Source organism: Sorex araneus, chromosome 1 (genome assembly GCF_027595985.1).
Source record: "Sorex araneus isolate mSorAra2 chromosome 1, mSorAra2.pri, whole genome shotgun sequence".
Taxonomy (NCBI): domain Eukaryota; kingdom Metazoa; phylum Chordata; class Mammalia; order Eulipotyphla; family Soricidae; genus Sorex; species Sorex araneus.
The window spans coordinates 174,282,429-174,309,402 of NC_073302.1; the positions used below are offsets into that span (position 1 = coordinate 174,282,429).

At 43.6% G+C, this 26,974-nt stretch overlaps 1 protein-coding gene across 1 annotated transcript in view; it reads left to right on the forward strand.

The window, feature by feature from the left end:
• The first annotated feature begins 1,175 nt into the window (after window positions 1-1,175).
• Window positions 1,176-26,974, forward strand: part of EPB41L4A (erythrocyte membrane protein band 4.1 like 4A) — a 296,687-nt gene continuing 270,888 nt past the window's right edge. Inside the window, exon 1 of the mRNA XM_055139615.1 lies at window positions 1,176-1,639. Within this exon, the coding sequence (XP_054995590.1) occupies window positions 1,541-1,639 (99 nt within the window). The 5' untranslated portion in view covers window positions 1,176-1,540. The remainder of the gene's footprint in view (window positions 1,640-26,974) is intronic.

Sequence of the window (26,974 nt, forward strand, 5' to 3'; positions counted from 1 at the left end):
TGTGGCTCCCACATACCTAACTTTTGGCCATTTCTTGGTAAACCTGGTCCCAAGTTGTTGGGTCCGGTCAAAGGCACAGTGGCAATTTTTGGGTATCAGGAAGCCTGAAAGCACCAACTATCAGGCTGCTGGTATACTCACCCTACGGATACAGGTTGACGTGCTGGCGACACCATATCCCTAAGTATTTTTTTAAAAGTTATGAATGTTCTGTGACCTGGGCTGGAGCGATAGTGCAGCATGTGGGGCATTCACCTTGCACGCGACTGACCCAGGTTTGATTCCTCCACCCCTCTTGGAGAGTCCGGCAAGCTACCAAGAGTATCTTGCTCACACAGCAGAGCCTGGCAAGCTACCCGTGGCATATTTGATATGCCAAAAACAATAACAAGTCTTACAATGGAGATGTTACTGGTGCCCACTTGAGCAAATACAGTGATACACTGACAGTGATACAGTGATGAATGCCTGGATTTTAAGAGCCACTTTTTAAAGATCCTAAGCAACCTCGCTGGTAAAAGGCAGAGAAGCTCAGGGCTGGGAACAAGCATAAGGAGCGGGGCGCCCCCTTGGGTTAGATCCCAGGCACCGATAGGGGTCACTCCTAAGCACAGGGCCAGGTATGGCCGCCAATGCTCCTTCCCTGCAACTGCCAGAAAAAAAATCCACATCCTGCGATCCTGGAGATCTCTAGATCCTCCGCCTACAGCCCTTGCTGTGCACCTGCTGCAGTGGCGGTGGCCCTGTGCAGTGGCTCCAGCGCCCGCCAGGGGTCGCTGCGGGGCCGGCGCTATTGTGCCCGGGAGGGCGGTGGGAGCGAGCGAAGGCGGGTCCGAGTCAGCCAGGGGAACCGCGGGCCGCGCCGGACCCTCGGCTCGGCGCAGGAGAGAGCCACCCCATCCCGAGCCAACTTTCCCACCCCCACCCCGAACTCCCGCCCCCGCACGCCTGCCCGTGGTTCCCCGCCCCACCCGCACCCCTGCCCGCGTCCCCGTCCGCGCCCGTAGCCCCGTTCCGGGGTCTCCCGCCCGCGCCCCCAGCCCCGTTCCGGGGTCTCCCGCCCGCGCCCCCAGCCCCGTTCCGGGGTCTCCCCCCGGCGCCCCCAGCCCCGTTCCGGGGTCCCCCGCCCGCGCCCGGAGGGGGCAGAGCCTGAACTTGCGCGGACGCCGGCCGGGTTCGCAGACGGGCGTCGCGCCCCGCCCAGGAGCCCGCCCCGCGTCCGTCGGCCCGGCTGGGCCCCGCGGTGACCCTCGCGCTGCCCGGGAGCGGAGCCGGCGAGCAAGTGGCCCCGGCACAAAGGAGCGGCCCAGTCTCGGCGGGGGACGGCTGGACCCGCGCGGGCGCCCCGGCGGGGTGTCGCCGCCCCGAGCGCGACTGTCCCCGGCGCCCCCGCGCTGCGGGGCACTTCTGCGGACCCGGGGCTGGGGGCGCGCCCGCACCTTGCCAGGAACCCAGCGCGCGATGCTCAGGGCCGCTGACCGCCCCGCCGGCCGCTGACCGCCCCCGCCCGCCGCTGACGGCCCCCGGGGCCCGAGCCGACATGGGTTGCTTCTGCGCCGCGCCCGAGGAGTTCTACTGCGAAGTTCTGCTCCTGGACGAGTCCAAGCTGACGCTCACCACGCAGCAGCAGGGCATCAAGGTAGACGCGGGCCAGGGGCCGCGGGGCAGGGTCCCTGGTCGCCCGGGCTGGGCCCAGGACGCGTCCTGCGCTCGGGGGAGGTGGCTGCGTGTCCCTTGCAAGGACGGCGGCTTTGATGCTGCGGACGCTGCCCCGCTCCCCCCTGCAGACCCCAGACGCGCCCGCGGGAAGTGGGAGCGCACGCGCCGCTGCAGACTTGTTTCGGGTGGTCGTGACCGTGTGGCCAGGGTTGGTGTTGGGTGGAAACTACTTCGCTTTCCGAGGAGGGGGGACACCCCGTCGATCCCCACATTAACGCGAGGGGCTGTCGGGCGACCGGCACTAACTCCGCGCCGGTCCGTGGTCATCCAGTGCTGTGGCCACGAGTAGCCTCGGGAAGCCACGGCACGGCCCGGGGGCCGGCACCTGCCGCCTGAGCGGGCGGACGCTCGCTCAGTCCCGGGCAGCCGTGGACACGCCTGGCGCTGTCGGGCTGCAGAGCTGATGGGGGAGGGAGGGGTTTGTTGTTCCTCCTTCAGTTCTAAATCACCCGGGCGTTTCAGGGTTTCGGGAGAAGCGAGGCGGGGAGCCTGGAAACCAGCCCAGACCGGGCGCTCCCGACTCCCACCCAGGTCGGGCGCTCCCCAATCCCACCAAGGCCGGGCGCTCCCGACTCCCACCCAGGTCGGGCGCTCCCGGTGCGAGTTCGTTGGCTCAGCGCCTCCTACCCTAGGACCCAGTGTTGCTGGCCAGGGACTTTAGCGTTGACATGACTGCTCTGGACACACAGAATTCTGACGTTACAGGTTTCATTCTTTTTAAAGGAAATGGAACAAAAAGTTAACACTGAAAACTCCAGAATAAAAGTTAACCCTTTCCCTTACGAGATTGTTTTGAACATTGTGTGCCCAGTAATTACAGCAAACAGAAGTCAGCCACGTTCCCCTCTGGGGGTCCCTTGAGATGTCAGGACTTTTAGGTGATTACTATTTGTGACATATTCCAACCCCTGGCCCCACCCCCCTGAAAGCAGGGAAAGAACTTTTCAGGGTGATCTAGCATTCTTTGGTATGTGGTGCAAATAAAATAGCCTAAAATCATAAAATAGAAAAATTTGATACTATGTAGATCTCTCTCGCTCTCACTCTCGCTCTGGCTCTCTCTGGGGGTGTGGGTGGGGGTAGACTGGCCGCACACCCTGAGGTGCTCCTGGCCCTGCACTCAGGACTTACTTCTGGTGCTGCTGGGGATATGGAATCATATGGAATACCTGAGACATGCTTTGCCTGCTGTACTATCACTCTGGCCCCACTATGTAGATTTCTCTTGGGCTTGGGGATAGAAGCAATTCGAAAAAGGTGAGTGATGATCTGGTGGCAGAACAGCAAAGAAGTCTGCCGAGGGTTGAGTGGAGCCATTCTGTGTGTGCTTTGTGCTTTCTGAGTGATGGTGGGAGCTGGTTTGACAGTGGTGCTGCAGACACATCATTCTGTCCAGGGAGCAGACGACATGGGGATCAGAAGGGATAGTTGGCAAAAAACCATGAACTAAAAATTCTGATCCATAATTATGTTTCATGACCTGGTAGGGCTTATCTTGTTTTACAAATAGGTTGAAAATTGGTGAGTGATTCAAAAGCAAGAACTTGATAATGCTATTCTTTTGAATAGATACCACTTACCTAAACAATAGTTTGAGCAGGCTTTTGTTGGAAGTAATCATTTTGCAACAGGCTGGGCCTCTTTCAGTGTCACAAAAGCATGCCATAATTATGTTGATGGCCATATGTGTAACACAGATGTCTGCTGAAGTTAACCACATTATCGGTAACTACGATGCTAATGTAAAAATGCATGTGTTAAGCACCTATCCATTTGTGGTGTGTACTGAATTAAACTTATATGTATATTTATAAATGGAAAGTGTATGAACTACATCTTTCTTGAAGTGATATATTATTAAATTTAAAGATATATATTTATTTTTGGTTTTGGGTCACACCTGGCTGACTTCTGGCTTTGTGCTGGAGGATCACTCCTGGAAAGCTTGGGGACCACATGGAGTGCTGGGGATCAAACCAGGGTAGATTGCACTCATGCCCTACCTGCTGTACTATAGCTCTGGCTTCAATATTATTGACTTTTAAAAAAAAGATTCCTTCTTAACCATATAATTAAAACTAAGCAATTCTTTATTTCAAATTAATAGGTAGTATGTGTTATTATGGTGTTTCCCCTTGATTGCATTTCATATATTTTTTTAATGTGGAGGACTGCAACTTATTCAGCCATTGATTAAACTGATTGAATTGGCATGAAGTCCACATTACTTTTTAAATTTTATTTTAATTGAGTATCTGTGAGATAGACCATTACAAAGCTGTTCATAATTGGGTATCAGTCATACAATGATCCAGCACCCATCCCTCCACCAGAGTGCATTTCCTACCATCAATGTCCCCTGTTTCCCTACCACCATCCCCCAACATCCCACCCCCGACCCCCACTTTCCTTCTTGCTCTCTCTCGCTCCTTTTTCTTTTGTGCATTATGGTTTTCAGTATAGGTGCTAAGAGGTCATGGTGTTTGTTCAAGGTATTAAGTATTTATTAAGTATTTTTATCCAGATGGTAAGGCTGGAGTAACTTTTCAATTGGGTGGCCTCTTTGGGGTGTGGATGTAACTCCCGAAGCTCCCCGAAGTACAGGGAGGTGGGGGAAGGTAGCCCATCCCAACCCCAAGAAAGCCTGGAGATTTCATTCACAAAACCCACATACCAGAATTTTCAGCAGATTATATCTTGCTGAGGTATGTCCTGAGACTGTGGAGTCAAGCTGGGGGTATGGTGGAGATTTTTTTTTTCTTTTTGGGTCACACCCGGCGATGCTCAGGGGTTACTCCTGGCTTTGCACTCAGGAATTACTCCTGGCCGTGCTCAGGGGACCGTATGGGATGCTGAAAATTGAACCGGGGTTGGTAGCATGCAAGGCAAACGCCCTACCCGCTGTGCTATCGTTCCAGCCCCTATGGTGGCGATTTTGAATTGTGGAAGCAAGCGGCTGCTGGTGGCTCTACTTGGGCAGACACCAGGCCAACCAACCCCCCTCCAATTTACCCTGGTCTGTTCAGCCATGCTGAAGTCTGAGATTAACTGTGGATTTTAATCTCTTTCGAGATTTATTTATGGGTCTCTGAAATAAGGGCAATAAATGGACTTGTATAGCTGAACCGGAGGTGATTTGTGGGCATGGCTCCCACATACCTAACTTTGGGTGGTTTAATTTCTTGGTAAACTTGGCCCCAAGTTGTTGGGGTCTGGCCAAAGGCACAGAGGCAATTTTTGAGTATCAGGAAGCCTTAAGGCACCATCAGGCTGCTGATGCACTCGCACCACAGGTACAGGTTGACCTGCTGGCGGCACCATTTCCCCTACATCATATTTTTTATTACAGTAAAGTTTGTTTGCCATGCCTAACATATTTAAGTCCTCTGAAATGATCAAAAAACTTTTTGCTTTTTTCAAGAGTATTCTTTTTTTCAGGAATATTTATTGACACATGGTGATTTACAAAGTTGCTCATAATAGAGTTATTTCAGGTATGCAACACTCCAACTCCAGCAATATACTCAAGGTCCCTCCCACATCCTATCCTGCCCCCTTGACAGGCATATAACAAATTTATTTCATATTGCTAAGTCCAATAAAATGTAAATAAATGGAGAATAAAATGATCAGAAAATGAATCAAAGTCAATTTGTGATGATGAGTTACTGTATGTTTTAACCTTCCTTGATCTAGTATAGGACAACCGTATGCACCGTTAGTGAGAGCCATACTCAGTGCCACATGATGGGAAGTTTCTCCTGTCCTTTAAAGAAGTTCTTTAATACTTCTTGTGAAGCTGGTTTCAAGGCTAAGAATTCCCTCAGCTGTTGCCTGTCCATGAAACTCTGTCTAGTTCCTTGAACTCTGAATGACAATCTAGCTGGATAGAGTATTCATGGTAAGGTGTTCATTTCGTTGTTTTTTTGTACTATTTCCTTCCATACTCTTCTGGCTTGTAGAGTCTCATTTGATAGATCTTCTGTACATCTTATGGGCTTTCCTTTGTATATAAGTTCCTTTTCAGCCTTGCTGCATTCAGTATTTTGTTTGTCTTTGGATTTTGTCAGTTTGAGTATGATGGACCTTGGAGTTCTCCTACTTGAATCTACTCTCACTGGGACCTTTCAGGCCTCTTTGATCTCAGTGTTTGTAATCCTCAGCTCTGGAAGTTCTTATCAGTGGTTTCTTTGACTATTGTTTCTATATGTTCAAAAAATAAATTGAGGCACTCTCGCCACATGCGTTCAGTGGCCATGAGCTGCTCCCCCCCCCCACCCCAACCTGCTGCCACTGCCAATAAATGCATGAAGGAGGGAACAGGGCTGCCAAGCTGGTTGGTGGTCAGTTGCCGTTTATTCCAGTCTTGGACCTGCTGTTTATTCCATTTTCCCCATGCACCTGTTCCAATCTCACTAACACCCCATTCCAGCCTCACACTGCCCCTCATCCTCGTCTCCTACTTCCCCTAGGCTAGTCTCCCGTGCCCAGTCACCACAGTCAAAAGCCCAACCTCCAAGGGTTGGGGACAGCATTTACTTACAGGTCAGGTAGCACAATCAACGTATGTAAAGCCCTTCCTTCTGGGGAAGCTCTTCTAAAACAAAGATCTCATCCAGCAAGGTGATCTACGTAAGGGCAAAAATACCATCTAGGGGTGTGTTTCTTTTTTTCCTTAGTCCAATAATCATTTAAACATTTATCTAAAGTCTTGTCACTGGTCACTTGTCACTTGTCATCCCATTGCTCATTGATTTGCTCGAGCGGGCTCCAGTAATGTCTTCATTTGCCCTGTCACATGCTAGTGTAGCCCTATGGGATCTGCTCACTCCAGGAACACAAAGAGCCTCAAACTGTTCATTCAGGGTCTTGACGAAGAAGTCTGACCATCTCATAGGTGGGCAGCCAAGTGTTCTTTTGACATCTCATTGAATCGTAGTATTAGTCATTTTGTATGGACACAGTAAACTTATAGAGTGACTGTCCTGGGGACATCTCACTATAGGTCCCAGACTATAGTCCTCAGGCCAGATTAGTCCTTCCTAAGCCTACCAAGGTCCTTATCCAGTTGTTTCTCCTTGGATCATGAGAGAATTGGTCCACGACCGCGCTCTTAACTTATTATAAGTTTTATGGTGCTTCACCTGTTCCATTTTGATGCCAGAGTAGCTCACAGCCTGCCCTGGGTCCATCCAGTTCATTTGTTGGGACCCTGCTTCTGAAGTCCCAGGGACTAAGGGCAACTGAGGCTTAAGTCGTGTAAATAGGACAGATTTCCAAGAGTAAGTATTATTTGGAGTCACTTAACTCCCAAATTACAAAAGCATAGCATTAACTGTCTTTCTGTGTCCATACAAAAAAGACATTGCTCTAAAGTAAACTATGCAAAGGACATAAGGGAAAGAGAAAAGCAATATTTCACAAATACAAAATTCAGAGTCCTTAGAAAACTTTGACCTTAAAAGTCACAGGGTCTGATTTGGGGATATAGTGATTAACAGATAGGGGAAGTCGAGCAGAAAGGATAAGTTAAAGATAAACACAGAGGAATGGGAGTGCCTCAGGAGCACTGTGATGGGTGTAACCCAATAAACCTAAGCTCCCTGCTGCAAGGGAGAAAGGACAAAGCAAAGTTCTTTGTCACATTTGCCTTTCTGTTCTTCAGGGACTCTGTGATTCTTATATTGTTCTTCTTGAACTAGCCCATAGTTCTCTGGGATGCTCTCCATTCCTTTACAGCATATTTCCCACCTTTTGCTGTTTCCTAGCAATTTCTTTCTGCTTTTGCAGCTCCGTGATCATTTGCTCAGCTGCTGCTATTCTGCTCTTCAGAGCGTCTACTGATGTTTTATATGCTATGTTCTTCATTCCTGTCATTTTTTTGGCTTTTTGGGTCACACCCGGCAATGCTCAGGGGTTACTCCTGGCAGTGCTCAGGGGACCATATGGGATGCTGGGAATTGAACCCAGGCCAGCCGCGTGCAAGGCAAATGCCGTACTTGCTGTGCTATCACTCCAGCCTCCATTCCTGTCATTTATGACTGTAGTAGTTAATTTAATTTTGATTCTCATACTTTCTTGTGCTTTGCTATCATTTCTTTGAATTAATTGAATATCCTCTTCATAGTGTCACTAAAGATATTGATTGAAGATATAAGCTTGCTTGAGGATATAAGCTTGCTGGTGTTGTTTATGTCTTGGTGATGTTTTCACTCACTGAGCTTGGTGGGATTCTACATGTTTCCCCCATGTTTTGCTAGTGTTCTTGCTGGCTGGGGTGGGTCTTTGTAGTTAGCCCCATGGAAGATACTGAGGGACAAAGCTGGAGGTAGTTCTCTGAACTACCTCACAGAAAGACAGGAAGAATAACTGAGCAGTGTTTAACAGGGCATCACACTTTAGGAGTTGTGACTTGGGCAACTTATGTGGTACCGGTTGTGAGGAGGCTGCTGGGCCCTGCTGGGAGGGAGGCTCCACCTGCTGTACTAGAATAACCTAGTGATGTCACCCTTGCCGGGATGGTTGAACACCAAGCAGAGATCCAAGAGGATTTCTTAATATTTGTGTTGATATGACCTCTTTTCATAATCTCTCAAGAGAAAACATGGACAACTAATTTTGTGGGAATTATTCACATATTTTTTCCTCTAGTCAAAGAAATTTTGATGATTCCTAATGTTAAGATTTTGTATTATTTATTGCAATTATGCATTGTGTGATTTAAAAAATTAACCTAGTTAATTTAGAGGGAAGTGTGAGAGAACTTAGATCAAACATTTTTTTCTCTTTACCACTTTGAAAAACTTGTACCATTTTGACTTATTAAGCACTAACAAATCAAAAATTTCATTATGAAGTGATTTTTGCCAGGTGGGTAAGATTTTCATCAACTCTAGAAAGTCATAGATGTATTTGTTTACATGGAAGCATTTGGTCTGTAGATATTAGTTACACCCCTTGAATGATAAGTAGCATTTCAGTATAAAAAATCTTTAAAGTGGATTAAAAAATAAAACATCTATATTCATACTTGTTATGCAGGAGTTTGCTTTAACATGCTTTAGAAGTCACTCACCTTGACAAGCAGGAAGTTTTTTGTGTGCCATTTATAGTTGAGTCTTATCCAAGATTTAAAAGCCCAAGATTATATTTGCCAATTCTATTGGTTTTGAGCTGAGCCCCACAATAGCTTTTAGCTGCTTGTTTTCTGCTTTATCTCTTTTGTTTATTTAAGTGAGAATTTCTGCTATGGTAGGCCTCTTGGTTTTCTGAGCAGTGTTTGATCAGGGAAACTTTTGTTTTTCCCTTTGTAGTTATTTCTTTGTGATGAGGACTTTTCTTGCCGTTCATTCAAAAAGAAAAGCTTGAATGTGGCTCATGTTATGTGTTGCCATTTGCTCAGCAAAATATTTTTAGGGAAAAAATAACACAGATTTTAATTTTTTAAATTGAATCACTGTAAGATACAGTTACAAACGTATAAACTTTCATAATTACATTTTGGTCATACAATGACCGGGCACCCATCCCTACACTAGTGCCCATTCTCCACCACCAATGTTCCCAGTATCCCTCCCACCACCCCCATCTCTTCCCACCCGCCGCCTCTGTGGCAGGTAAATTCCCTCTTACTCTCTCTTTCCTTTTGGGTGTTATGGTTGCTATACAGGTACTAAGAAGCCATCATTTGGTACATAGTCTATTTTTAGCATGTATCTCCCATCCTGAGTGGGCCCTCCAACCATAGTTTACTTAATGGCCCCTTCTCTATCCCAGCTGCCTTTTCCCCCAGCATGACAACATATAGATTGATGGTAAATTATTTAGTCCTCCAAGTTGCTACTGCAGCTACGAAGCAGATTAGTGTTTTCCTTCCAACAACAGTTTGGCCTCAGATACTGAGCAGTTCACTACTGACATGCTCATTTCTTCTTTGATGGATTTGACTGAATTAATTCAGCTTATCAACAGAAAGAGATTTTATTACTTTTTTTGTGCTTTAATGAAGTATATCAAACAGTTTAAAGTTTGGGCATGGAGTTCTTTCATGAGCTTTCAAGCGCTCTTACTTCCTCTTCATCCTGAGGTTTCTGAGGAGCACCAATCAGTTAGGATACTTTGATCAGAAATTTCTGACAGAAAGACTTAGAAAATGAGGACTTAAGTTAAATGCATCTCACCAAGAGTTGTAATTTCCATTTTATTTGGACCAGTAAATTAAAAGTCCAAGAAAAAAATTTAAAAACAATAAACCAATATTCATCACAAATATTGTCAAGTGTATAGGTGAATAATTATCTTTTGCTGTCAGTCATACAGTTAGGACCTTATAAATGCAGTTAGGATCTTATAAGTGTAGGCTGAAGCCATTAACCATACACAAGAATATCTATGAATGTAAGATTGGCTATAGGTTTTGATTGGTTAGTAAAATCAGAGCGACAATAATAGAACTATTTCTCCTCCACTATATAAATGCTCCTTCAATGTTTTCTTTTAGAAAAAAACAAAGCATTTCTCAACTTTATGTGGTATATTGACAAAGTTGTACTATATTTTAAAGTGTATAATCTGATGACTTTATTTGTATTTAGAGAAAGGATTCTCATTAGTCTGCTATTGGATTATTTACATTTTGGGGATTATTTCCTAATATCATCTGTCGTATTGCCAGTTAAGTCCCCAAATTATAATTGTTTTAAGTGGTGGGCATTACAGAGCATTCAGATCATACAGGTGGTGATGAACTTAAATCTAAAACAGAAAGACAGAGGTCCAGACTGTTTCCTCTTAGTCAAATGGGCAGTGGTGGTTATTTTATTAAAATACAAACAACTTGGGAAACTAAATTTCTTTTGGAGATGTGTGTCCTTTCCAGGACTTTTGAACTCCTCATCTCCACTCAGTCATGGCAACCGAAAGCATCCCCAGATGTTGACAGATGTCCTGAGCAAACCAGAGTGCCTTCTGCTGACAGCTATCACCGCAGAAGGCTGCAGTCTTCGTGATCGTGTGCTCGTGTCAGCTTCACTGGATGCAGGCTAACAGTGAGAGGCCATTCTCTCTTTCCCGTGAGTGAATCCCATACCTCCTAAGACAGATAGAACATTATATATGTGTCCTTAACTTACTTCCCCCTCTTACACTTAGAAATTATATGAGGGACTGGAGCCCCAGAACAGCTGGTAGGGGGTTTGCCTTGCACGAGACCAGCCCGGGTTTGCTTTCACATCCCACAGTTTGTCTCTAAGTCTGATGTATACTAGGAAGGAACAGTCATTGTTCTGCCTGTCAGGAGTAACATGCTCAGGCCAAGAATCGGTGAGTTGAGTTTCTCACACAAGAACCTGCAGCAAGGGTCTGGAGAGTCGCCTTGTCACATTGTGTCTGCATTCCATGCCCATAGCTGTGCATGTAGTTCCTGGGTTGGGTGGGCAGTGTTTACATGAAACCCATTCCTCTCTAGTGTGGCCTGTTTCACACGTGTCTCTGGAACTCGCCTTGTACTTATGAGCCTTTTCAGAGGCCGAGAGGGCACCTCCAGATGTGCCTGATGGTCACTGAGGCCAAGCCCAGCTTCCAGACTGGAAAGAAAACAAAGCAAGGCTTAGAACCAGTGGCCATTAGAACTGGGGAGACGCAGGCTGGTGGCAGCCAAGGACATCCGGGATGGTAGCTTGCCCCCATGACCACAGAAGAGCCAGATGGCAGGAGGGTAGATCAGAATCAGCCACGGCAGTAGCCACAGCAGGAAGCAGCAGACACTGCCCGGCTCGTGATGCCAGGGGCCGGCTCCTCTCTTGGTGGAAGGGTGCGAGCTGGGGGAGGAAGTGTCTGGAGACTAACCCCAGGCCCCCACAAGCACCTGGATGTTATAGTCTGCGGTTCCCAAGAAACACTCTGCTATCAATTTAACATGGGCAGTGTGTAGAGAAGAGGGCCCAGCTGTGCTGGGGGCCTCAGCCTGGACCTCAGGCCCACTCTGAGAGGAGAGGAGGAGGGGAGAGAGGAGGGAGTGTCCTCGGGTGTGGAGAAGCTGGCTCCTGCCATTTATGAGTGGGCTTCCTCATTACTTTTAAAACTGGACGATTTATCCAAGATACTGATGAACATAATGACTATTCAGCATCTTGCCAGTAAGCGGCCCCTGGTACTAGCAGAGAGGGGCATCTGAGAAAGGGAAATGCTTCTTTTTCAGTGGGGTTCCCAGGACTGGTCCAGGGCCTAAAAAGCAGCAGGTGCAGGGACTGCATATGGGATGACTGACCTGAAGAGGTTGCTTCCCTTGACCTAAGCCAATGACCAGAGAAGGAAGTATCTGCCTCTTCTTTGCTCCCAGCTTCTGGGAAATAGCCGTGCTCCTGCCTGACTCATTAATTTCTTATTTAACTTTTAAAGACCATTTTCACTGTATCACTGTATCACTGTCATCCCGTTGTTCATTGATTTGCTCAAGTGGGCACCAGTAACGTCCTCATTCGTCCCAGCCCTGAGATTTTAGCAGCCTCTCCTTACTCGTCTTTCCCAACGATTGGAGGCTCTTTCAGGGTCAGGGGAATGAGACCTGTATTTGGCATATGGAATACGCCATGGGGAGCTTTCCAGGCTTTTCCATGCAATCCACTTAAATAGTCGTAGTCAATTGACTTCCTGTAATATTACTAACAAAGTCATTTTTTAAAAAAATTGAATCACCGTGAGAACAGTTACAAAGCTTTCAGGTTTAAGTCTCAGTTGTACAATGATCAAATACCCATCCCTTCACCAGTGCACATGTTCTCACCACCAAGAACCCCAGTATATCCCCCTTCCTGCCCCCCCACCCTGCCTGTGTGGCAGATAATTTTCAATTTACTCTCTCTTTGATTACATTCAGTTTTCGACAGAAAATCCACTATTATTATTTGGGACTTGCTGAAAAGGCATCATTAGATAATTTGTTTTCTGTTATTGATAATAAAGAACATATCATGTCGTGGCTGCGCAGTTTTGGAATTCTGGTATTTTGGTAATTAAGTCCAGAGGTATTTCTGCCAGAAGCCCCTGCGTTCAGAGATTGGTTTGTGTGCTTCTGGGATCATGGCCGTTCAGGGGCGGAGGAGCCATTCCTGAGCGTTTTTTGTATATCAGGAAAGGTCATGTGGCTGCGTATGTGGCCGCACGGTTTGGAAAAATAGTCCTGGTCCCCACATTCTGGAGCCATGTTTGTAGAAGCTCATGGTGGCCGGGATTCCATCTGGAGAAGGCGGGGAGACTGCACCTGCTCCATCTGGGGCACCCTGGTGTTGTCGGCTCTGTTTGGGGTCTGGAGCATTCTCTGGTGTTGTGATGCCCACTGGCCAGGATTCCTCACTCAGCAATGTCATTTTGTATGAGAACAGTGAGAGATATATTAAGCTGAAAGTTTTCTTCCTGGGGACGTCTCACTCTTTTTTCCAGACCACAGTCCTCAGACCAGGTTAGTCTTTCCTAACCCCAGCAGGGTCCTTATTCAATCTCTTTAGGGTCATGACAGAGTTTGTCCGTGACAATACTCTTTACTTATTTAAACTGTAGAAGTTCGAATAAATTTACTTATTTAAACTGTAGACTTATTTAGATTTGTTAGATATTTTTTGTCCATGGATTTTATAATATGTGGACTTAAAAGTTTTGGTTGCAATATCAATAACTTCGTGATGTTTTGTTATTTACTAGTGTTCCATTGTACTTAATATTATTCTTAATTAGTCATCAGTTGATGGAATTTAGCTATTTTAAATAATGTATAAAGCCTCATACAAGATCTTTCTGAACGTGTTTTAATTTCTCTTGAATATATACCTATGAGTAGAATTATTGCATTCAAGCAATAACAATGTGAAGTATTGCCTAATTATTTCCTCATTTTTATATTTTATATTGCTGGAGTTATAGATAAAGTGCCAATTTCTCCATATTTTTACCAACAACTTTTATAAGCAGTCTTTGAGCGGCTGTGCGGGGTGGATTACGTTTGACGGCTGGCTCTTTGTTCAGAGATGACTTCTGGCGATGTTCAAGGGACCATATGTGGGAGCCAGGGATCAAACCCGGTTTGCCACGTACAAAACAAGAGCCCTACCTCCTGTACTATTGCTCTGACCTTATAATTTGTCTTTCTGATTCCCATTGGCTGTGAAGTGACATCTCATTCTGGTTTTCACTTAAATTTCCCTGAAAAATAATGCTGTGGAATTCATATATCTCCTTTGGGACTTCTTTGTCAATTTTTAATTGGATAATTTATATTTTATTATTAAGCACCATAGTTTATATATTCTGTATATAAGTTCCTTATCAGATATTTAATTTGGAATATCTAGAATAATAATTTTTTTCTGGGACTCTTGGTTTTTCTTGAAAATTTTCTTTTGTTTGAAAGCACAAAAACTAAACCCAAAATTGGTAGTACTAGAGACATATTAAGCACCTGATGCATATGGGGCATAAAAGTTTTAATATTGGTGGAGTTCACTTCCTCTATTATTTCTTTAATTTTCTGTGTTTTCAGGTCATATTTATCTGAGAATTGATTGCCTACCCAAGGATATGAAGATAGTCACTATATATATAAGATATCTTACATATCATAGATATATGATATTTCCTTCATTTTTTTAGTGTGTGGATATGCAGTTGTCTTGGCTTATTTGTTGAAAAGACTTTCCCTAATAATTATTTTGGCATCTTTATCAAAAGTCAGTGGACAGGAAATATGAATGTCTAGATTATTTTTTTCATTCATCTACATTCATTGCTTTGTATATCTTATTTTTTCTAGTTTTAATAGTAAAAAAAAGTAATATTTTTACTATTTAATGGAAGTGTGTATACTTCAGCAGATCTGACACTCCCAGTTTTTTAAAAAATGAATATTGAAGATTTTTAGAAAAATTTCTCATGGACTTTCTAAAAGCAGCCCTACATTTTAAAAATCTGCGGTTATATTCTCAAGAATCAAAGTGTGCCACTCTGCTTCATACTCCTCGTGCCTTTGTTGGAGATTAGCTGAACATATGTCTGAAGGTTTGTCTCTGGCTCTCGGTCCTGTCCCACTTTTCTTTTTCTAGTACCAAACTGTCTTTATTACTGTGGCTTTATAGTATGAAATTGGAAAAAGAAAAGCCTGCCGTCTTCTTTTTTCCCTATGATTGAATTGGTTTTTCAAGGTGATTTTTTAAAAAAACTACTCCATATAGATTTTAGCAGCATTTGGTCTGTGTATTTAAAATATACCAGGGCAGAACCTGAGTGCTAGTACAGTGAGCAGGTGTCTGTCTTGCACACGGCCAACTGACTCAGTCTTCGGGACCCTATATGGCAGTTACCCATGAGCACACCAGGAGTAATTCTTGAGTGCAGAACCAGGAGTGAACCCTGATTTTCACAGGTATGGCCCCCAAACAAAAGCAGACAATAATAAATAAATATTATTCTGGATATTTTTATAGGAACTGCATTGAATCTGTGTATTGTTTTGAGTAGGAGCGTCATTTTTAATCATTTTGATCCTTTTAGCCCATGAACAGGAAATGTGTTTTCACTGCATTTCATTTCATTATGTCTTCTTTTATTTATCTTTGAAAAAGGTATTTTAATGTAGACAAAAACAACTGACACAATCCTAGAGTTGAAATTAACAAAGCTCCATTATTAAAATCAGTAGTATAAAAATCAATATTTTAATCCTTGTCTAAGAATTTGTTAAGTTCTTTATAACTAGTTGAGCCTTTTGTAGTATTGTTTTTGTGTATTGAGTTTAGTTGACTTATCTGTTGCTTCCCTCTAATTTGGTGTGCTTCTACTGGAATTTTAGTATTGAGAAATTAAGAAGTTTCAGTGGTCCAGAGACTTCAAAATCTGTGGTCTGGGCCAATGAATTGACTGTGGGAATCCCTGTTTTCCATGAATTTTAGCTGTATGGCATGCATCTCTTTAGAGCTTTAGCTGGGAATTTATAGTACAGCAGCAGTGGGGTCTTCTTTCACTTATTTTAGCTGTGAAAAACAGTTTTCTTTATATAAGCCTTTCACTTATTTTGTTAATCTAATTTCCAGATTGATTTTTTCCTTTTATTTCTCTCTCATTTGTTGTTTTCATGTAATTATTTCATGTATTTTTGCATGCATGTTGATTTTTCAGTTTGCTATATTACTGTACAAGTGTATTGTTTCTGGGGTGTCCTTTTCTGGTTATTATTTCTTTTGCAGGGCAGAAGCTTCTTAACTTGATGTAGTCCTATTTATTTATTTGCTTTGTTTGCTTGGTCATTGGCATAGAATCATTGAAGATGCCTCTAGATTCAATGCCATGAAGGGTTCTGCCTATGCTCTCTTTAATAAAACTTACAGGTTTAAGTTTTCCATTCTGATATCAAGGTCTTTAATACACTCTTGTTTTTGTTTTGGGACCATACCAGTGGTGTTCAGGGCTGAATTCTGGCCTCTGTGCTTAGGGATCTCTGCTGGCAAGTTTGGGGGACCATATGGGGTGTCAGGGATCAACCCAGGTTGGCCCTGTGCAAGGAAAACAGCTACTCAAAGACTATTCCTGAACACTGACCCCTCCCTACCCCTATGACTCAACCAGAAACTTAATGACATCGTAGTTGGGTTAATGCTAACATCTAGGGAGCAGCTCTGGCTTGGAATTGGATTGATGTTCCCTGTAATTGAAGGACACAAATCTCTAGTGTGCTGAAAATGGCAGGATAAGGACTGGGGAGATGACTCAAAAGGCTGAGGCATATGCATTGCTGTGGGAGAACTATGTTTGAGCTCTGTGTTTGAGCAGGAGACAGACGGGAAAAAAATAACAGCATAAGTTGTTATTAGCATAAGCTCCATGGCTTTGTCTGGTTGTGCTTTTTTGTTTGTTTATGGGTCACACCTGGCGATGTACAGGGTTCATTCCTGGCTCTGCACTCAGGAATTACCCCTGGCGGTACACAGAGGACCATATGGGATGCTGGGAATCGAACCCGGGTCGGCCACGTGCAAGGCAAATGCCCTACCCGCTGTGCTATAGCTCCAGCCCCTGGTTGTGCATTTTTAATAGTCAATAATATTCAGATATAAACAGGGTGCAGACAGTTATCTCAATTCTCAGAACGGCAGAATCTTTTGCATAAATACTTTTCCACCTGTCCTTGCTTTTTCCCTTCCAGCCACTCATTCATTTACCCAACATGACAATGGTCTCACAATGGAGACGTTACTGGTGCCCGCTTGAGCAAATCGATGAACAACGGGATGACAGTGCTACTAAGGGATGGTATTGTAACATCCCTTATGGAACCTTCTTGTTCCAATTTAGGTGGACTATTTTGGTCCTCTGCAGTGTGTGTGTGTGTGTGTGTGTGTGTGTCTGTGTGTGTGTGTGTGTATTGGGGGACTAGGGGGCATCTCCCTTTTTGTTTGGTGCAGTCTTTAGAGAAAGGTGTGAAGAAAGGAAAGTTAAACTCTTGCATGTCTGAAAATGCCTTCTCACACTCCTAATTTGTAGCTGACTATAGACAGTTGGATCTGAACTAATTTACTCTTAGAATTTTGAAGGCATTATTCTTTGTCTCTGACTTCTGCCCTTACTGTTAAGAAATTAGGCACAAATGCATCAAATTCCTGATCTTTGTTAATGAACAAAATTTTTATTCTGAAAACTTTTAGAAGCTAGCTACTCCCTTGAATTACAAAATTTCATGAACACATATTTTGGTGGGTCTAGCACAGCGGGTAGGGTATTAATAGTCAATAATATTCAGATATAAACAGGGTGCAGACCTTGCACGTGTCTGACTCGGGTTCGATTCCTCTGTCCCTCTTGGAGAGCCTGGCAAGCTACCGAGAGTGTCCCATCTGCATGGCAGGGCCTGGCATATTCAATATGCTAAAAACAGTAACAACGAGTCTCACAATGGAGATGTTACTGGTGCCCACTAGAGCAACAGGATGACAGTGATACAATGATACAGTGATTTATATACTGTTATAGTGCGATATTCAATATAAATAAAATATACATAGAATATAAGACAAGACATTTGATAATCAAATATTGAAGTATGTGGTAGTGATTCTGAGAGGTGTAGGAATTGTTATAAGAAGATATGTTTTTTGAGCTAGAGTGATAGTACAGTGGGTAGGGCACTTGCCTTGCATGGTGGCTAGTCAAAGTTTGATCCCAGCACCAAATATGGTCCCCTGAGCCTTGCTAAGAGAGTGATCCCTGAGCACTGAGCCAAGAGTAAACCCTGAGCACCTCTGGGTGTGGCCAAAAAATAAGAAATCTAAAAAGAAGAGAAAATATATCTCATTAGTCAAAGTGGGTTTAACTAAGAAACATGTTTTAGAAAAAGTGAACACAGGTTTACTTTTAGAAAAGTAATACAGGTCTAAAACCTTTAGACCAGCTGTGTTTGAGATTCGAACTTTTATCAAGTTCTTTCTAGAACCTTTCTAAGTAATACGGTACATATACCATTCATTCATCATGGAGTGTCTATTAGCTGGTGCCAGAGCATTGGCTCATCACTGGAGCAGTCACAGTAAATGGAGGTGAACAGACACTGTGCAGGCTTATGCCAATTTATGAAATATTTTGTCCTATATTAATTATCTATTCCAATTAGCACGTTACACCCAAAATTTAGCACTTTAAATAACAGAACATTTATTGCCCACAGGTTCTGGGGTTCCAGAACTTAGTTGGCTAATTCCGGTTCAGGGTCTCTTGGGAGACAGCAGCTGAACTGTGCTTGGTGTGTCGCTGGGGCAGATGGGTGTCTTAGTGAAGTCTCATGGATATCGGCAGTCCCCACGATGGGCCTCCAGAGCAGGTGAGTCAAGAGCATTGCCTGCAGTGGAAACCAGTCTCTTGAGAGCACCCTGTGGCATGAAGGGCATGGCGTGAGAGAAGACTGTCTGGGAGCTGCTGCTGGTGGGCAGGTTCAGTGGGAGTGCTGAAGATGGACTACCATAGTCTTCATAGGGGTCCCGATTCAAACAGGTCACAACGTCCAGTTTCACATCTCTTAGCACTTTGGACTATAAAGAGATTGTAGATTGATTTCTGTACACTTTGGGCTCTGCACAGGGCTGGTTTGTGAGGATGGCCTAGAGCTCTGAAGATGGTAGAGGATGCAGGATGGCATGAGCACACAGACAAGAGCTTGCTGAGAAAGGCGGGTGCTTGAGGAGCAAGTTCATGGACCCTTGTGCCAGCCTCCATACATTTTCAGCTACCTTGAGTAGAATTCTGCTTTGAAAAAATATAGAGAAAACCCAGCGCTTCGCTATTTAGGCACTAAGGAAGGCGACCTGGTCTCAGCCTGATATCTGGATATTGCTCTAGACGCTTTGTTTCCTAGCTTAGGCAGGTTAGGGTTTTGGAGATTTCATTTGTAAAATTAGGTGCTTATGTTATTTCACCCATGTCACAGGCACGAGGCTCAAAGGAGGCCAGTGAGAAAATATGAAGACTTTTAAGGTGCTGCCACAGTATTAATTACTATTTGAGGCTTTATCACGTGCTAACTAGAGAACTTCGGCAAGTTTTTTACCTCAGTGCCTCATCTCTCCATCCCTGGGATGAGGATAATAGTATATATTTCACGGATTGCTATGAGGGTGGAAGAAAAGGTTTAGTAAATAGAACCTAGTACAATATAACATGGCAACAAATAAATATTAAATGTTACTATTGTGTAGCCATATAATTAAAACTTCATGAGCAACTAAAGCAGAGTAAATTGATGAGTTAATATTCTGAGACAGTTTGGAAAAGTGACAAAGTAGTTTCCCTTCCTTTGGGGACTCAGGGATGTTCAGTGGCAGCAGTGCCAGCCAGGCCCATGTGGGCCTTCCGCTCATCTGTGTTCTGGCATAGCCCAGCAGCTCTGCTCTCCAGGATGCAGTGCCACTGGAGTGTGGGGTTTCCACGTACAGCACTGCAGCCGGGGTGCGGGCCAGATTCTACAGTGTCAACAGGGTCAACGGCAATCAAAGTGGAGGATGGGGGATGGGCTGGACTGTGTTTGTGTTTGCTGACTTGAAAACTGGTTTTGGGTGTTGGACAGGGATTATTTTGGAAACAACTATGAGCTGCTTCTTCCCCCTCATTTTATTATTATTAATTTTTTTCAATATTCAAATACTTTTATTGGATTATATTTTAAAAATTTGTTTTTTAAATTGAATCACGGGACGTGGACCCTTACAAAGCTGTTCATGATTAGGTTTCAGTCATACAGTGTTCCAACCCATCCCTCCACCGGTGTATGTTTCCCAGCACCAGTGTTTACTTCCCATCCCCCGCCGCACATACACCCAACCTGCCTCTATGGCAGGCATTTTTCTACCCTCCCTCCCTCCCTCCCTCCCTCCCTCCCTCCCTCCCTCCCTTCCTCCCTCCCTCCCTCTCTGTCTCTGTCTGTCTGTCTGTCTGTCTGTCTGTCTGTCTGTCTGTCTCTCTCTCTGTCTCTCTCTCTCTCCCTCCCTCCATTTCCTTTTGGGTATTCTCATTTGTAATAAGATACGGAACCATTATCGTGTATTTCTCTTTACCTACTTTTGACACTCAGTTCTTCTCCAGCATGAACACTTCCAGCTGTTATTGTCATACTGGTTCGTTCTCTATTTTACCTACCCTTTGTCCCATGCACACTTGTGGTTAATTTCAACCATTGACCAGTTATCTCAGCCCCTGTTTTCCCTGGCTGTGGATATTAGTTTTCTATTACATATATATGTACACATATATATTTATACCACAAATGAATGCAGTAATTCTATATCTATCCCTCTCAGCATGATACATTCCAAGTCTATCCATTTATAGGCAAATTTAATGACTTAATTTTTTTCATAACAGCTGCATAGTATTCTATTTTGTAGACATGCCATAGTTTCTTTATCCATGCATCTGTTCTCAGGTTCTCAGGTTGTTTCCAGATTCTGGCTATTGTTAATAGTGTTGCAATGAACATAGGAGTGTAGATGGTATTTCTGCTGGTTTTTTTTTTTTGGCCCCCAGAGTATATTCCCAGAAGTGATATTGCTGGGTCAAATGGGAGCTCAATTTCTAGTTTTTTGAGGAATATCCATATTATTTTCCAAAAAGGCTGAACCAGTCAGCATTTCCACTATCAGTGAAGGAGAGTCCCTTTCTCCCCACATCCATGCCAACACTGGTTGTTCTTGTTCTTTTGGAAATATGCCAGTCTTTGTGGTGTGAGATGTTATCTCATTGTTCTTTTGATTTGCATCTCTCTGATGATTAGTGGCAAAGAGCATTTTTTCATGTGACATTTGGCCATTTGTATTTCTTCTTTGAGGAAGTTTCATCTCTTCTCCCCAGTTTTTGATGGGGTTGGATTTTTTTCTTGTCAAGTTTGACCAGTACTATATACATCTTTTATATAAACCCCTTATCAGATGGGTATCAGAAGAATAATTTTTCCCAATCCGTGGACTGTCTCTGTACTTTGATCACTGTTTCTTTTGAGGTTTCTTCTGAAACTTTTTAGTTTAATATAGTCTTATTGGTTTATTTTTGCTTCCACTGGTCTTGTCTTTGAAGATACCTTTAGCTTCAATATTGTGGAAGGTTTTGCCTACATTTTCTTCCATGTGCCTTAGGTATTTGGGTCTGATTTTGAGGTCTTTAATTCATTTTGATCTGACTTTTGTGCATGGCGTTATACAGAGGTCTGAGTTCATTCTTTTTTCATGTAGATATCCAGTTTTGCCAGGAGTTTTTGATCAATTTCTTTGAAAAATGCCATGGGTATTCTTTTAGGGACCACATTGAACCTGTATAACGCTTTGGGGATATTGCCATTTTAACAATATTAATTCTCCAAATTTATGAGCAGGAGATGTGTCTCCATTTCCTTATGTATTCTTTCATTTCTTTCAGCAGCGCTTTGTAGTTTGCTTTGTACAGGTCCTTTACCTCCTTAGTTAAGCTATTCTGAGGTACTTGATTTTCTGAGGCATGATTGTGAACGGGACTTTTTTAAAAATAAGACTTTCTTCTCATTCATTATTTGCATTATAGGAAAGCCATGGACTTTTGGGTATTGATTTTGTAAGCTGCCCCTCTACTATACATTTACATTTACTATCTATTGTTTCTAGGATCTTTTTGGTAGGGACTTTAGGGTTTGCTGGTATCATGACACCTGCAAATAGTGAGAGCTTGACTTCCTCCTTTCCTATAAGAAAAAGAAAAATACCTTTTTTCTTCCCTAACTGATATGGCAAGTACTTCTAGTACTATAGTGAATAGTAGTGGTGAGAGTGGGCATCCTTGTTTTGCCCGATCTTAGAGGAAAGTCTTTTAGTTTTCTCCATTGAGAATAATGCTTGCTGTGGGCTTATGGTAGATGGCTTTGACTATGTTGAGGAAAGTTCCTTGAACGCCCATTTTGTTGAAAGTTTTCATCATGAACCGGTGTTGGTTCTTGCCAAATGCTTTCTCTGCATCTGTTGATATGATCATATAGTTTTTATCTTTTCTTTTACCAATATGATGAATTATGTTGATTGATTTGCAAATGTTAAACTATTCTTACATCCTCAGAATGAATCCCACTTAGTCAGGGTGTATGATCCTTTTTGATGAGACGTTGGATTCTATTTGCTAGTATTTTGTTGAGGATCTTTGCATCTTTGTTCATCAGGGATATCAGTCTGTAATTTTCTTTATTTTTTTTTGTGGTGTTTCTGTCTACTTTTGGTATCAGTGTGATATATGATTCATAGAAACTGGGAGTGTTTCTGTTTTTTCAATTTCCTGAAAAACCTTGAAAAGGACTGGCAATAGGTTCTCTTTAAAGGTTTGGAAGAATTCACTAGTGAATACATCTGGACCTGGGCTTTTGTTTCTGGAAAGACTTTTGATTACTATTTCAATTTCCTTGATAGTGGTAGGTCTATTCAGGTATTCCAGATTGTCTTGGCTCAGCTTTGGGAAGTTATAGGAATCCAGGAATTTATCTATTTCTTCTAAGTTCTCTTGTTTCGTGGCATACAGACTCTCAAAATAATCTCTGATAATCTTTTGAATTTTTGTGGTTTCTGTTGTGAATGTCCCCTTTTCATTTCTGATTCGGTTTATTAGGGTTTTCTCTTTCTCTTTCTTGTGAGTCTTGCTAGTGGTTTGTTGATCTTGTTTATATTCTCAAAGAACCAACTCTTGGTTTCATTGATCTTTTGGATTTTTTTTTGGAACCTAGCTACTCTAAGTTTTATTATTTCCTTCTTCCTGCCTGGTTTGGGCTCCTTTTGTTGGTCATTTTCTAAGATCTTAAGCTGTGAAGTCAAGTTATCTATGTGTGCCTTTTCTTCCTTTCTATTAAACGCTTGCAGAGCTCTGAACCTTCCTCTTAACACTGCTTTTGCTGTATTTCACAAGTTCTAGTAGCTTGTGTCTTCATTTTCATTTGTCTTCAGGAACCTTTTGACTTTTTGATTGCTGCTTGAACCCACTGGTTGTTTCGCATTGAACTGTTTAATTTCCAGGTGTTTCATTTGATTCTCTTTTTCTTTGTGTGATTCACTATTATTATTTGGAATTTTCCCCCAACAATCAGACCTGCTGAAAAGGCATCATTTGATAATTTGTTTTCCATTGCTGAGAATGAAGAGCATATGAGGTTTTGGATTTCAGGTACTTTAGTAACTAAATCCAGAGAAATTTCTGCCAGAAGTCGCATCACTGCAAGCTCGTACCTCTCTTTAGTGGGCCTTATAAGATGGCGGTCGCCATGCCACCTGCGAAAGGAAAGGCCGAGGGAGAAAAACCTTTCCCCTCTCCAGGCGGCATGGGGCCGTAGCTTAGTTCACAGTCAGTGGCATTTCTGCAAGAAGCCGCTGGTTGCCGAAAGTAGTTAACGGGCCTCCTAGATCATGGGAGTTCAGAAACAGAGGAGCCATTTGTGTGTGGTCGCTCAGGGTCACATCTGGGCGGAGAGCTTAAAAAAATTTATTGGTGAATCGCTGTGAGTACAGTTACAGACTTAGAAACTCTCATGCTTGCGTTTCAGTCATACAATGGTCAAGTGTTCATTCCTCCACCAGTGCCCATTTTCCACCACCAATGGTCCCAGCATTCCTCCCCTCCCACCCAGTCCTACCCCCCCAAAACCCACCTCTGTGGCAGGGCATTCCCTTTTGCTCTCTCTCTCCTATTGGGTGTTGTGGTTTGCAGTTGAGGTATTAAGTGGCCATCATGTTCAGTCTATATTCTACTTTCAGCCCTCATCTTTCATCCCAATTGGGTCCTCCAACCACCCTTTACTTGGTGGTCCCTTCTCTATATAAGCTACCTTTCCCCCCAGCATTGGAAGCCGGCTGCTAAACTGTAAAGTAATCCTCCTGGTACTTATCTCTACTGTTCTTGGGTATTAGTCTCCCATTCTGTTACTCTTTATTCCACAAATGAGTGCAATCTTTCTATGTCTATCCTTCTCTTTCTGACTCATTTCACTTAACATGATACTCTCCATGTTGATCCACTTATGTGCAAATTTCATAACTTCATCTTTTCTAACAGCTGTATAGCATTCCACTGTGTAGATGTACCAAAGTTTCTTTAACCAGTCATCTGTTCTTGGGCACTCGGGTTTTTACCAGATTCTGGCTATTGTAAATAGTGCTGCAATGAACATATAAGTGCAGATGTCATTTGTACTATACTCTTGCTTCTCCGAGATATATTCCCAGAAGTGATATTGCTGGGTCAAATGAGAGCTCAATTTCTAATTTTTTGAGAAGCATCCATACTGTTTTCCAAAAGTGCTGAACCAGTTGGCATTCCCACCAACAGTGAAGGAGAGTCCCTTTCTCCCCACATCTCCGCCAACACTGGTTGCTTTTGTTCTTTTGGATGTGTGACAGTCTCTGAGGTGTGAGATGGTATCTCTCTCTTTTTTTAATTGTTATTATTATTTTTTTTAATTGAATCACCGTGAGAACAGTTACAGGGCTTTCAGGATCAAGTCTCAGTCATATAATGATCAAACAGCCATCCCTTCACCAGTGTGCACATGTTCTACCACCAAGAACCCCAGCATGCCCCACCTCCCACTTCCCCCCGCCTGTGTGGCAGATGATTTTCACTTTACTCTCTCTTTACTTTGATTACACTCAACTTTTGACAGAAAACCCACAATTATTATTTGGAGTTTTCCCCCCAACGATCATACCTGTTGAAATGGCATCATTAGAACATATGTTTTCTGTTGCTGATAACAAAGAACATATGATGTTGCATGGTTGCAAAAGCGGATGCCCAGTTTTGGGATTCTGGTATTTTAATAATTATGTCCAGGGGTATTTCTGCCCACAGCCGCTGCATTCTGAGATTGGTTTGTGTGTCTCTGGGATTATGGCTGTTCAGGAGTGGAGGAGCTGTTCATGGGCGGCCGCTTGGGGTCTCATTTGGGCGGGGAGCAGGGCCGGTTCTGCACACACCCCCCTCCATTGAGAGACTCCCTGTGCATCCCATTACTGCAAGCTCCTACCTCTCTGTCCAATTGGCTCTGAAAGGTGGCAGTCACTGTGCTGCTGCAGAGGCGAAAAGGCCGAGGGACAAAACCCTTCCCGTTCCGGGGCTGCACAGGGCTGTAGGTTAGTTCACAGTTGAGGAGTATATCTGCCAGCAGCCACTGTGTTCCGAGATTGGTTTCTGTGCCTCTGGGATAATGGCTGCTCAGGGGTGAGAGAGCTGTTCCTGAGTGGCTTTTTGTATATCAGTAAAGGTCACGTAGTTTGGAGAAATAGTCCCAGTCTCACATACCAGAGCCATCTTAGTAGAAGCTCAGTGTCGCCGGGACTCCATCTGGAGAAGGCGCCCTGGTGTTGTTGGCCCGGTCTGGGGTCCAGAGCATTGCCTGGCTTGCGGTGCCCACTGGCCCAGATTCTTCACTGCTCGCTTCGGCAAGATGGCACCGGGGGGGGGGGTGTTGAGGGTGTGACTTCCAGGGGTAGGGGCAGGCTGGAATCTGGGATGGAGCCTCTATTTTTTTAATTTATTTTTAATTTTTTAATTTTTAATTAGTGAATCACCATGAGGGTACAGTTACAGATTTATACATTTTTGTGCTCATGTTTCCCCCATACAAAGTTCGAGAACCCATCCCTTCACCAGTGCCCATTCTCCACCACCAGTAAATCCAGCGTCCCTCCCACCCTCCCCAGTCCCATCTTCCCCCTCCCCAAACTGCCCTATGGCAGGGTATTCCCTTTAGTTCTCTCTCTCTGATTAGGTGTTGTGGTTTGCAATAAAGGTGTTGAGTGGCCATTGTGTTCAGTCTCTAGTCTACATTTGGCCTGCATCACCCCTCCCCCACATGACCTCCGACCACATTTTACTTGGTGTTCCCTTCTCTGAGTGCCCAGAATGAGAGACCAGCCTCCAAGCCATGGAGTCAACCTCCTAGTACTTATTTCTACTATTCTTGGGTGTTAGACTCCTAGTCTATTATTCTATATTCCACAGATGAGTGCAATCTTTCTATGTCTGTCTCTCTCTTTCTGACTCATTTCACTTAGCATGATACTTTCCATACTGATCCACTTATATGCAAGCTTCGTGACCTCATTTTTTCTAATAGCTGCATAGTATTCCATTGTATAGATGTACCAAAGTTTCTTCAGCCAGTCATCTGTTCTAGGGCACTCGGGTTTTTTCCAGATTCTGGCTATTGTAAACAGTGCTGCAATGAACATGTAAGTGCAGATGTCATTTCAACTATACTTTTTTGCTTCTCTGGAATATATTCCCAGCAGTGGTATTGATGGGTCAAATGGGAGCTCAATTTCTAATTTTTTAAGAATCGTCCATATTGTTTTCCAAAAGGGCTGAACTAGTCGACATTCCCACCAGCAGTGTAGAAGGGTCCCTTTCTCCCCACATCCTCTCCAACAGTTGTTGCTTTTCTTCTTTTGGATGTGTGCCAGTCTCTGTGGTATGAGGTGGTATCTCATGGTTGTTTTGATCTGCATCTCTCTGATGATTAGTGATGCAGAGCACTTTTTCATGTGCCTTTTGGACATTAGTATCTCTTCCTTGGGAAAGTTTCTGTTCATTTCTTCGCCCCATTTTTTGATGGGGTTGGATGTTTTCTTCTTGTAGAGTTCAACCAGTGCTTTATATACCATTGATATCAACCCCTTATCTGATGGGTATTGTGTAAATATCCTTTCCCATTCTGTAGATAGTCTTTGTATTT